The sequence below is a fragment of the Drosophila takahashii genome, chromosome 2L (genome assembly GCF_030179915.1).
Source record: "Drosophila takahashii strain IR98-3 E-12201 chromosome 2L, DtakHiC1v2, whole genome shotgun sequence".
Classification (NCBI taxonomy): Eukaryota; Metazoa; Arthropoda; class Insecta; order Diptera; family Drosophilidae; genus Drosophila; species Drosophila takahashii.
This window is the reverse complement of record NC_091678.1, coordinates 33,889,369-33,901,440: the sequence shown is the minus strand read 5'-3', so window position 1 is coordinate 33,901,440 and position 12,072 is coordinate 33,889,369. Positions and strand designations below refer to the sequence as shown.

At 43.5% G+C, this 12,072-nt stretch overlaps 2 protein-coding genes across 2 annotated transcripts; both read right to left on the bottom strand.

Annotated features, from left to right (window-relative positions):
- Window positions 1–1,340: 1,340 nt before the first annotated feature.
- On the bottom strand, window positions 1,341–2,036 carry LOC138914875 (uncharacterized). The gene has a single exon (XM_070219572.1). It carries the CDS (start codon window positions 2,034–2,036, stop codon window positions 1,341–1,343), a length of 696 nt encoding a protein of 231 aa, XP_070075673.1.
- Window positions 2,037–2,493: 457 nt separating this feature from the next.
- Window positions 2,494–6,091, bottom strand: LOC138914874 (uncharacterized). Its single transcript, XM_070219571.1, has 5 exons — window positions 4,592–6,091; window positions 4,320–4,458; window positions 4,023–4,268; window positions 3,551–3,846; window positions 2,494–3,489 (listed from the first exon to the last, which is right to left on the bottom strand). Exons 1-5 carry the CDS (start codon window positions 6,089–6,091, stop codon window positions 2,494–2,496), a joined length of 3,177 nt encoding a protein of 1,058 aa, XP_070075672.1.
- Between the last annotated feature and the right edge of the window lie 5,981 nt (window positions 6,092–12,072).

Here is a 12,072-nt window from a genome sequence, read left to right as displayed (position 1 = left end):
TTTGTACTCGAGGGCATATGTAATTTTTGGTTCTTAGGGATGTTGCTGGGGTAAGCTTATTAAAAAGATAATTTGGTTTTTAAAACCACATGAAACCACATTCGGTGGTCGGAATCCGACTAGTTATTGGAAATGCTAGATCCTTCCACCCTTGTTTAACCCAGTAGTTGATGGAAAGGCTAGATCCTTCTGTCCTTGCTTAACCCAGTAGTTAATGGAAAGGCTAGATCCTTCCGTCCTTGTTTAACCCAGTAGTTAATGGAAAGGCTAGATCCTTCCGTCCTTGTTTAACCCAGTAGTTAATGGAAAGGCTAGATCCTTCCGTCCTTGTTGAACCCAGTAGTTAATGGAAAGGCTAGATCCTTCCGCCTTTGTTTAATCCAGTAGCTAATGGAAAGGCTAGATCCTTCCGCCCCTGGTCTGTCTGATAGATAATGGAAAGGCTAGATCCTTCCATACCCGTTGTTTAATCAAGTGGTTCGTGGAAAGGTTATGTCCTTCCACGCCCGTTTAGCCCGGTAGTTAGAGGAGAGGTCTGAACTTTCCCGAACCCGCCAAGTAGTTCGGCTGCGGCCTCGCCCGAAGGTCCAGTCTGTCTAGAGTTAAGATACGAAGACAAAGGCGTAGAGTGGGTGGATACCGCCCCTACTCTAAACTCTGTCTATCTGAAACATCCTTCCCGGCCAATCAAATAATTTGGCTGCGGCCTCGCCCGAAGGTCCAGCCAGTGGAATTCTTTTGGAGTGTGCGGCTATCATCCCTACTCTAAGATCCACTCAAGATAATCATCGAAAATCCCTGTTCACGAAAAGTGAAATATAACTCTTTAGCCCAGTGTCTCAGTGACTTACAAATATTTTTGTAAAGACTCCTGAACCCGACTGAGAATTGTACCTCGGCCAGAGAGCATCCTTACAAGTCTTGTCCTGGGTGTACTTCCTGGATGCGACCAAGTATCCATTTCGCCGGTGGTAGGTTGGGCTCCTTGAGTACAACAAGAGTGCATACTTCTAAATTAGTCGTCCCTTCTTGCCACTTGCCGCGTGACTGTAGAGAAGTCAAGTATTCGGTGTGACATCGCTTCCAAAATCCCTGTACGATGGCTTGAAGTTGATTCCACCGGTCCAATCGATTCAAACGCGTGTCCAGTAAAGAAGGCTCAGGTACCGCTGTATATGGCTGGCCAATCAAAAAATGAGCTGGCGTAAGTGGATCGACAGTGTGATCGCTGACCTGGGCCAGTGGTCGCGAGTTGAGAATAGCTTCGATTTGTGCGAGCACTGTTGACAATTCTTCAAAGGTTAGGGCGGCTGCTCCCACAACTCGGCGTAGGTGCAGCTTTACGATTCCCACAATCCGCCAAAGTGGGGCGCGGAGGGGGGTATGAAATGCCAATTGAAGCCTTCAGTCGAGAAAAAATCAGCCAACTCCTCGTCCTTAGCTTGATCTTGAACTAACTTCCGCATCTCCTCCAGCTCTCGTCTTGCTCCATGAAACGTAGTTCCATTGTCGGAATACAAATCGGTGGGGGTTTTCCGACGTGCACAAAACCGTTTGAACGCAGCAATGAACGCTTTTGTGGTGAGATCGCTGACGACTTCTAGGTGCATCGCCTTGGTGGCCAGGCAAACAAATATGGCGAACCAAGCTTTGCCGATGCGAGGAGAGCGACCTTTCGTTTCCTTAATAGCGATGGGTCCAGCGTAGTCAAGGCCAGTGTGACTGAAGCAAGGATTTTGTTGGATTCGTGGTATCGGTAAATCGGCCAAGATCTGGTGCTGCGTCAGGCGTCGGTTCATAAAGCAGGATTTACAGCGGAAAACTACTTTACGAGTCAGGTTTCTGGCTCCCAAAATCCAGAATTGCTGACGAACGTGGTGGAAGGTGGCATCTACTCCCGTGTGTAAATTAGCCTTGTGAAAATAGCGTATGATGAGCCAGCGGAGATTCCTTTGATACGATAATCGGGTGTTTTGCGTTGAACGGCAATACTGATCGGTCGATACGTCCACCGATGCGTAACAATCCAGACTCATCTAAAAACGGTGTGAGCCTCAACAACTTTGATTTTTTGGGCAGGCATTGACCATGCTTGACAGCGTCGTAGTCCAACGGAAATGAAGTGATTTGCATGTGTTTTAACAATTTCTTCCGAGCGTACTGCAAGTCCTTAGTTGTCAAGAATCCGCTATGTGAAACAGCTTGTTGCGATGACCTCTGGAGATCCGAGTTTTTGGTAAGACGTGCATTCACCTTGGACCGCACTTTGCTTATGAAGCGGAAAACGTAACTAACAACTCGCAAAAGCTGAATCCAACTCGAAAGTTTGTGACTTAAACCATCGAGAATATCCTGATGAGTAGCTTCCAGTGAGAAATTGAGTTGCTTGTCCGGTTTTTCTTCACAAAGTGCCTCTACAGGCAGCTTTCGATTCTGCCCTTTTTTGCCAGTGGGCCACAAAGACGGCGATTCCGCTAACCAGGTAGGTCCTGTCTACCGTAGAGTATGATCCCGCAATGTGGAGGCGAGCAGAACGCGGGACGCGCAATCCGCTGGGTTGTCCTCCGAACGTACATGGTTCCAGCTGCTTCTGGGATACTCTGTCAATATTTCAGCCGTCCGGTTGCATACAAAGGTGTTCCATCGTCGAGGTGGGGCTGACAGCCAGTGAAGAACGACCTCAGAGTCCGTCCAAGAAAAGGTTCCGGTAATCGGGATTGACAAAGACGACTTGACGAGCGTTAGTAGTTTCGCTAGTAGGTGAGCTGCTGTGAGTTCCAGTCGCGCTATCGAAATAGCTTTGATAGGAGCTACCCGAGTCTTGGCTGCGATTAGCGTGACAATCGTTTCCATCCCTGTTGTAACTCGACTGTATACAACGGCTCCGACTGCTTGTGAAGAGGCATCCGCAAATCCATGCAGCTCGATAGCTTGCGAGGGTCTGGCCAAGTATCGAGGGATTGGACATTGTGCCAACATTGACAGCTCGCCTGCTAATATGCTCCATCTCCTGGCAATGTTTTCAGTCAAAGGTTCATCCCAGCTTGGAGAACAGAGCCAACATTCTTGAAAGAGTATCTTCATCATAACTGTAGCTGGGGATACAATACCCAATGGATCATATATCTTGGAGAGCTCTGATAGTAAGGTCCGCTTGGTGGGCAATTGGGTGACAATTATTGATCGTGGAGACGTAGAAAATGTGTCCGTATCGGGATTCCAAAGTAGACCCAATATTTTCACATTGTTCGATTGAGTGGTGCCTGCTTGGAAAGCGCAATCCTCCTTTGGTAGGGAATCCATAAGTGTTTTGCAATTGGAACTCCACTTTCGCAAGTTGAATTTGGCCTCCGCCAGCAGCCCGACAAGTTCCTTCTGCAGTTTTATGAGTCCGTCCTCTGTATCTGCACCTGTTGATATATCGTCAACGTATGCATCCGTTAATAGTGAGGAAGCTGCCAGTGAATGCCAGTAACAGATGATAGTCGTCTGCCAATTGTTTAAGAACTCTTACTGCCAGAAAAGGTGATGGTGCTAGCCCGTAAGTTACAGTTAGCAGCCGATAGTGCTGAAGCGGGTCCTTTTCCTCCTCTCGCCAAACAATCCGTTGATAATCAGAATGTTCGGGTGCTATCTTTATGCCCCGGAACATTTTCTCAATGTCCGTACAAACCACATATCGATATTGTCGGAATCTCAAACAAACTCCGAAGAGATCTCGTTGAATCGGCGGGCCGATGTGTAAGCGATCGTTGAGAGAATGGCCGGTGATATCCTTACCGGATCCATCAAATACCACACGACATTTGGTTGTGGAACTTTCCGCTTTGAGGACGGCATGGTGAGCTAGATAAAAGCTACATAAAAGCAATTTTTCTCTGGCACGTTGAGCTGGGGTTTATCCAGCACTTTCATGTGCCCCCGTTGTAAATAATCCTTCATAAATTCACAATATTGATTTTTTAATGCTGGGTTCCGGCGAAATTTGATTTCCAGCATTGCAAATCGATTCAAAGCCTGACGCAGAGAAGGGTCCTGAATTGTCGGCATGTCCTTCTTGAACGGGTACTCCACAATGTATACGCCGTCCTGATCTCGTTTGTGGGTGTCGACAAAGAGCTGCTCCACGGGATCACATGCATCGATAGTTGCCTGACTGGGCTGAATAGTGTCCATTTCCATGAATGCCCACACCGCCTCGTCCAAATCGACCTGAGCATGATGCGCCTGTTCCGGTTTTTCAGTTACCTGTGGTAAGTCCCCGGAACCTGCAATTACCCAACCAAAGAACGTGTTAAGTGCGAATAAATTAGGTTTACTTAACAGTTTTCGTTGGCCCGTAAAGAAGCTCCATAGCTGGTCCGATCCGATAATGACATCAATGTCTCCAGGGGTGGCGAACGTGGGGTCAGCCAAATCTATGTATGTCTCGCCAATTTTGTATATGTACCTCTTCGTCTGGTTCAGATGCAGTTAAAGAACTCATAATTAGAACTTTAATCTCCTGGACGTCCTGCGAGACTCTTGATTGCAGTTGAATTTTTGCACATCCTCGAGTTGTACCTGCGGCTTGAGCAGAAAGACCCATTACCGAAATGCGCGCGTGGGTACGAGGTGCGCCAATGCGTTGAATGAATGCCTCCGTGGCCAATGTAATGGTTGATCCCGAATCCAAAAGAATTCGGCACAGCGTCCGTGTACCACATCTGTCCACCACATAAGCTAGCATGGTCTGCGCTCGAGCAAGAAATGCAGTCTCTACGGAGAAGTTCGATATTCCGGTTGGTAGAGCTTCAGTTCTTGTGCCGCTGCTGTCCGATGAGTTAGCGGCTGGGGGCTCACGTTCCCCTTGTGATTCTTGATGTACCAATGTATGATGTGATCCTTTGCAGAGCCGACATCTGAATTTCGAAGTGCACTGCCTAGCGACATGGTTGCGACTCAAACAATTAAAGCACAATTTGTGAAGCTTTACGAATGATCGCCGATCCGGTATTTCCATTGATAGAAATTGAGTGCAAGCCATTATCGAGTGTGGTTGGGTGCAGACAATACAAATTTTTTGTGATGGTTTTGAAGCTTCGCCAGCGATGTGTACGTTGGCGGTGCGCCTCCCGTATGCCTTGGGAGTTGATTGACAAGATTCCAGAGCGTCGCATCTGGAGAACAAGAATTCCAAGAAGGTCCCGATCTTCACGTCGTTCGAGCAGCCTTCTTGCCGTTCCGCCCATGATTGGCGTGTGTCCATATCCAATTTGCCTAGTAGTATGTGGATTAGGCATGGGTCCCGCTGATCACATCCAAGTGCGTGTAGTCCTCGAATAGATTCGTCTGCTGTATCGGCCAGCTTGCGCAGGGCAGCCACTCCCGAAGCTGCAACGTTGGGTAACGACAAAAATCCCGCAATAAACGAGCGCGTTATAAGTGCCTTTTTGTCGTACCGATGGACGAGTTTATCCCAGGCTTCCGCATAGTTCTCCTCGGTGACGGCAATGTGTTTCACCAAGTTGAGAGCATCTCCATCCAAATAAGACTTCAAGTAGTGGAATTTCTGGCAGCTTGTTAGGTTTTCTCGTCGATCAACCGATCCCAGAAAGAGATCACAAAATTGAGGCCAATCTTCGTAGTTGCCTCTAAAAGTTGGAATCTTGATCTTTTCAAACCTCAAGTCCGTGTGTGTATGTGATTCCCGAACCTGCTCCAAGAACTGTGTCTGCGAAGCCACCAGCTGTGCCTGTGAGGTAGCCAGTCGTTCAAGTGGGTCCTCCCCGTTGGCGATTAGTGTAGATGAATGTGAGTTTGTCCTTTTCCTTTCTGCTATGGCATCTGATAACAAAGCGTGCAATTCGTAGTACTTGGTTTCGTACTCGAGTAGATCATCGGGTTCGGCCAAATCCTCGTCTTCAGAGAGGGAGTAAGTTTCCGCCGACAGCTTTAGAAGTTGATCGAACGTGTCCATGATACGGCGAAGATGATGTTCCAAAGTGTCCAAAGCTGTTACGGTCGATATGAACTCCGAGGCCCGACCATGTGCACGTGTGATTTGCGACTTGCAAAACCCAAGTTGTGTTTTCACTGCTTGCAGCGACATTTCAATGATTGAGGTTAAGCCCGATTTCACCAAAATGTGAAGTTTAGGAACGAGGATTTTACCACTAATTTGTTAGAAAACTAAACGAGACCGATGGATCCGGCTCGAAGGACCAAAATGTTTGCGAATAAGACAAAGAGTGGACTGGTAAAACCTCCAAAGTTTCGGCGCTTAACCTCACGTGTGTATTTCAATGGTTGCAAAGTATGTGTGTGTGTTCTTAGGGATGAGCAGTAGAGATACATAGTTATCGCCTACTTAACTTACGATATATCGATACAAAGCATTACAGGTATTCCCTATTCCTTAGCGGGAAATATCGGATGGAAACAAAACAACAAAGTTTGCAATTACTGCATTAATTCTTAAACAGCGGTTTTTCATCTCCTTATAAATACGGCAACCTCTGTAGTTGGCCGTGTGGTTTTCCCCACAGTTGCTACATTTCTTGGCAGATTGGTTCTCCTTATTTAGAGGGCAGTCCATAGTTAAATGTGCATCCCCGCAGACAACGCAGACTGCGCGAAGTTTGCAGTATGTTCTCGTATGATCATATTCTTGACAGTTCGTACATTGGATGGGTCCATTCCGTTTATGGGGTTCCTCAACCGTGATTCTGCGGTGCAATAGATATTGAAGCTTGTAGATTGGGTGAACTTCATTTTTATTTGAAGGCATATTTTCCGGTGTCAGTTGATTATACTAAACTAGCAGAGTCTGTAGCCCGCAGCTTCGCCTGCGGAAATTAAAATTGAAAATTAAGCATTGCTTTATCTTTGGTACTTATTTTAAATTTTTTTGTGCGTGTGTGTGTACATAGCAGAGCAAATCATTGTTTGTTTTTGTTTTATACAAATCCAAAGTTTGTCGATAAATCAACATTTGAAAACTAATAAATAGTTTGCTTATCGGGCTTTTGCATTTTAAAAAATAAAAGCAATTATAAGGAAAATTTCGACTGTAAAATTCAGCCTAATGGAATTTCTGTAAGGTATACCGATATTTTAAAATTTAACGTTTACTTAAGATTTGCGATATAATTTATTTTTGGCTGTGGTATTTTCATTTTCCCCTTGCGCGGTCACACTTAAATTGCGACAGCAGGACATACATATGTACATACATACATGTGCCAGCAGAACATACATACAAACATATGGGGACGCGTGACGTCACATCATTTTATCCAAATTTGAAAATATTGGGGACTTGGTTAAAATTTATTGAAATGCAAGGCAGAGGGAGAGGGAGGGAGACGGAATCATTTGTTGACAATTTGTATGAAAATGCAGAGAGAGATAGCAATATGCAGGCAGCATTATGGAGACACTTGAATTCGATAATAGGTCGACTTTTTGCTTAGTTTCTCTGTTTAAAAGATAGCTAGAGCTTTGGTAAAACCATCAAATGAATCGTTAAGGTTTAAGGAAAAACTTTACCGAAGGAATTTTCGATATTCAGTTTAGAAGTACCATTTTTCGACGTTTGAAGAGATTTTTGGCCAAATTGTAATTTTAGAAGGGCTGTTAAAAATAGTAAAAAGCCTTAAATCTAAGCGGTCAAATTTTTTAAACATGTATAATGTTTTAAAGTATTTTTGGGCGAAAACACGGATTTGATTGGTTAAACGGTTTAGCGTCCAGAATTTTTGAAAGGAACATTTACGTTTTTTCCAATTGGAAGCGATTGGGGCCACTTGGGGAGCCCCAATAAATCTTAGCAAATCAGTTTAAAGTTATAAGAATGTAATAAAAGTGCATTTTAATATTGTTAATCAATGGATTTGGCTGTGCGTTGATTCCTAGTTTTCTTAGTGATAGCTTTATATATAGAGATGAATGTGAAATATTCAACATTGCTAAAACGGAACATAGAATTACCAAATTGACATTTGAACTTACACCAGAAATTCAAAATTTAGGCCTAGTACTCACTTCAATCCAAAAGGCTACGAAATGAAAATCTCCACACAAAATTTTGATCACGAAATTTTTCGCCTGTCAGAGAAATTTGTCATGGATTTGTATATGGTGGTGACCAACAATTTTTATCATGTATCGACGTTTACTCAAAATTTGCTACTTTAGTAGAAGTCACAAGTAGGGATTGGTTAGAAGCTAAAAGAGCTATCATGAAAGTATAAACAACAAGAATAACAGATCGCCGGCCGCATACTAGTTACGGCGAGTTAGCGTAGTAGCGGCGCGGCGAAGAGAGAGTGGAGACTTCAAGGTGGAGAGAGAGAACTCTGATGGAGAGAGTTTGGAGAGTGAGAGTCGGGAGAACAAGGGTGCAGAGAGAGAGAGAGAGAGAGAGAGAGAGTGGAGACTTCTCAGGCAGAGCGACAGTTCCGGGTGCAAAAGGAATTAACGGAACGGGCACCGGACTTTGGACTTTGCCGTGGACTTTGGACTAGGAGGTCAAGTGCCACATCTCGGCAACCAAGCGGCACCCAGGCGTGCCACATGTACCATTGAAAGCAGCGGGTCGACAGCAACAAGCAGAACAAAAACTAAAGGCCGTGTGCGAAGTGCAAGGGAGTTAAACAGGAACCCTGGACCTTGGACCTGCATTGGATAGTTGCCACTGGCAGAGCGCAAAAGGAAATAACGGAACTGCGCCGGTCTTTGGACTCTGCAGTGGACGTTGGACAAGGGCCACATCTCCGCAGCGGAGCGACACACAGGCGTGCCACATGCACCATCGGAATCAGCGGGATGGCAGAAACACGCAGAGCTAAAAGCGAAGGCCATGCGTGAAGGACAAGTGGGTCAAATGGGAACCACGGACTTTGGACCCGGAGTGGAGAGATGCCGCGGACAGATTGCAAAGGGGAAATAACGGTACCTGGAGCTAAAGCCGCCGGGCGCTGGCAGCAGGATCAGTCGATCACGATCAGCCCGTCTATCAAGATCAGCCCAGATAACAAAGCGAGCAAGTCAGCAAGTACAGTGAACTACAAGTAAACAACAACAAGTCGAATCGCCGGAAGCAGCGCCGTGGGAGCCTACAATGAGCAAGATCGCTACGTCGAGACTTTCGGGATTGAATCACCAGAAATCTCCGAATTGAGACACAGATAGCTGAGGTCCAGAGGGCGTCACACGGCTAGGTCAAGGCGATCCGTTCCATTCCTGTCTCGCCAAATCCTCGCATATAGCCTGGAGCGTCGAACAGAGTTTGAGTGGTGAAAGCTTGCGACAAGAAACGTAAAACTCGGGGAGAAACCTATCTAGACCCAGTGTGCCTTACCTAACCAGGTCCTGGCGCGATCAGCCAGAAGGGAGATCGGTCAATCGTTTGTGGTCTCAAGTGGAGAACTCCAGAAGAGCCCTGCGGTTTGAGTCGTGTAATCCCGGAGAGGCGTGTGTCTAAGCTCCGAGTGAAACGAGCCAGAAGGGAGATCGGTCGAGCGTTTGTGGATAAGAGCCCTACGGTTGAGACGTGTAGTCCCGGATCGGCGTATGACCACGATCCCGAGCACCAGAAGCCACGCCTACGTCCAACCGCGCAGCCAGCATATCCAGGAGCAGAGCGAAAGACGTCGTCAGCGGCGAGCTAGCCAACGCATCGCGACAGATCGCGCTACGAGGAAACGTCACGGGCGACAAGCCAAAGGGTGAGGGTAGGGCGGAACGTTCGTTTGCACTAGGCGTAGAAGCGAAGTGAAGCGCTCGGCAGCATCCCTGCGTAACTTGGACTGCCAGCGGGACAGAGCAAGGGACAGGTGCTGGTGTATCGAGAGCATCTTCAGGGAGCTTCAAGGATTTTCAGGGAGCTTCAAGGATCGTCGAGGAAGTTACAGATCCAGAGCGCTAAATCGAAGAGGAGAGCACCGAGTCATCAAGGCGACCAGGAGTCACCGACGGCCACCAGTGGCAACACCAAGCCCAGCCGAGCCTACAAGAACACTGTACTATCACACCCGCAATAAACCCACTAAGAACCCGTGAATTCTGTGCTTTCTCATTGGTCTACTGGGCGGTCACGTTTATATAAATTTAGTGGGACGAACACACAACCTTACTGAGCTAGCCGCATGAATCTCGTAGCGAGCAGACATAAATAATCAGTTCGTTACAATATATGTGTGTAGCTTTACACAATTGGTTAAATTCAGAAGGAGTACAAGTTCAAGTAACAACAAGTGAAAACGGTATTTCAGACGTAAAAAGATTTCATAAAATGGTAAATGAGAAGCTGAGAATTATAGGATGTGAACCGGACATTGAAAACAGGTATATCAAATTTGAATTAATTCTCTGTATTTATAATCATAAAACAAAAAATAATGCTACCAGCCAACATATATATGTATGCAGGAACTCCTGATTACGACACACATAAAAAGAAAATAAATATAATTGAAAAGCTTAATGAAAAACGCCATGATTACGAAATACACACAAAATATAGACAAGCACCTTTAGTAAAGTACAAAACTACAAATCTATTTAAGAAGACAGGAACCTTGAGAAAAATTGACGAAAAACACTTTGAGGAAACAAATAGGGGAAGAAAGATTATTCATTATAAATCAAAATTTAAAAAGAAGAAGAAAATTTATAAAAGTAAATACGATGATAATTACAGGCAAACAGAAGAAAATGAACGGACCCAACAACAAAAACTTAATGAAAACAATGACCTTTTTTAAAACAGGATCAATAGATATCCCGATTAATTATGAATATCATTATCTAAGTGTAAACATAAGAAAAACTGAACAAACCTTTCAAAGTCTTTTGAAAGAAGGTAATGAATTTAATGACGTAATACAAATCCGATATCTAGTAGAAAAACTTAAAAGAGAAATTAACGGAATTACATTAGCAAAAAGCAGTAAGAGAGGTTTGTTCAATATTGTAGGATCAGTATATAAATACCTATTCGGAACATTAGACCAAGATGATAAAGATGAGATGAAAGAAAAAATTAATAATTTAGTAGATACTAGTGTTCAGAACACAGATTTAAATATGATTATCGATGTCATAAATAATGGAATTGAAGTAATTAATAAATTAAAGGCAGACGGAGAAAGGGAACAACAAGCCAGCGTTTTAATATTTAATTTACAACACTTTACAGAATACGTAGAAGATATCGAATTAGGGATGCAACTGACAAGATTAGGTTTATTCAATCCAAAATTATTAAAACATGATTATTTAAAAAACGTGAACCCTGAGAAATTGTTGAAAATCAAAACTTCCACTTGGCTTAAAACAGACACAAATGAAATTCTGATCATTTCCCATATTCCTTCAGAGGTAGTTAAATCGCCCGTTTTTGAAATTATTCCTTATCCCGATGAAAACAATAATATTTTAACAGAAAATATATTCGACAAATATTTCATATACGAAGATAAAGTATTTAACAAAGAAACAGGAAAAATTGTATTTGACGAATGTATAAATGGAATAATTAAACAAGAAAATACTGAATGCAAGTATACCAAAACATATACAAATTTCCAAATTAATTATGTTGAACCAAATATTTTATTAACATGGAATATTCCTAAAACATTATTAAATCAAAATTGCATTAATAAAGAAATTTCTATAGTTGGAAGTAACCTCGTTAAAATCCTTAATTGTTCAGTACAATTAGATGAATTCACTCTTTCAAATACAATGTTAGATTACACACAGAGCGTTTACGTAAATAACAATGTGACAAAATTAGAACCATTATCTTATATTCAAACGAAGGAAATAATAGAATCACACACAAAATATTATAATGTATTCCAAATAATCACTTTAACAACTTTTGTAATCATTATTATAAGCATTTTATTGTACTTATTGTATAAATTTAAGAGCATACCAAGAAAACTTATTGTAAAATATGTAAAACCAAAGGAAGATACACAAAAGAGTACAGAAATTGTAAATGATCTACCAAGGCAAATTAACATAGAAGAAAATGTAATGTTATACCCAACACTATCCACCTGAGGATAGGCCAAA

What these genes read in the sequence shown, in the direction of transcription:
- LOC138914874 (XM_070219571.1), bottom strand. Translation starts at nt 6,091, where the DNA reads ATGTCGCTGCAAGCAGTGAAAACACAACTTGGGTTTTGCAAGTCGCAA. An exon ending in GTACCCACGCGCGCATTTCG is followed by an intron (nt 4,459 to 4,591) that starts GTAATGGGTCTT and finishes CATCTGAACCAG; the next exon opens with ACGAAGAGGTACATATACAA. An exon ending in GGGCCAACGAAAACTGTTAA is followed by an intron (nt 4,269 to 4,319) that starts GTAAACCTAATT and finishes GGGTAATTGCAG; the next exon opens with GTTCCGGGGACTTACCACAG.
- LOC138914875 (XM_070219572.1), bottom strand. Translation starts at nt 2,036, where the DNA reads ATGAGTCTGGATTGTTACGCATCGGTGGACGTATCGACCGATCAGTAT.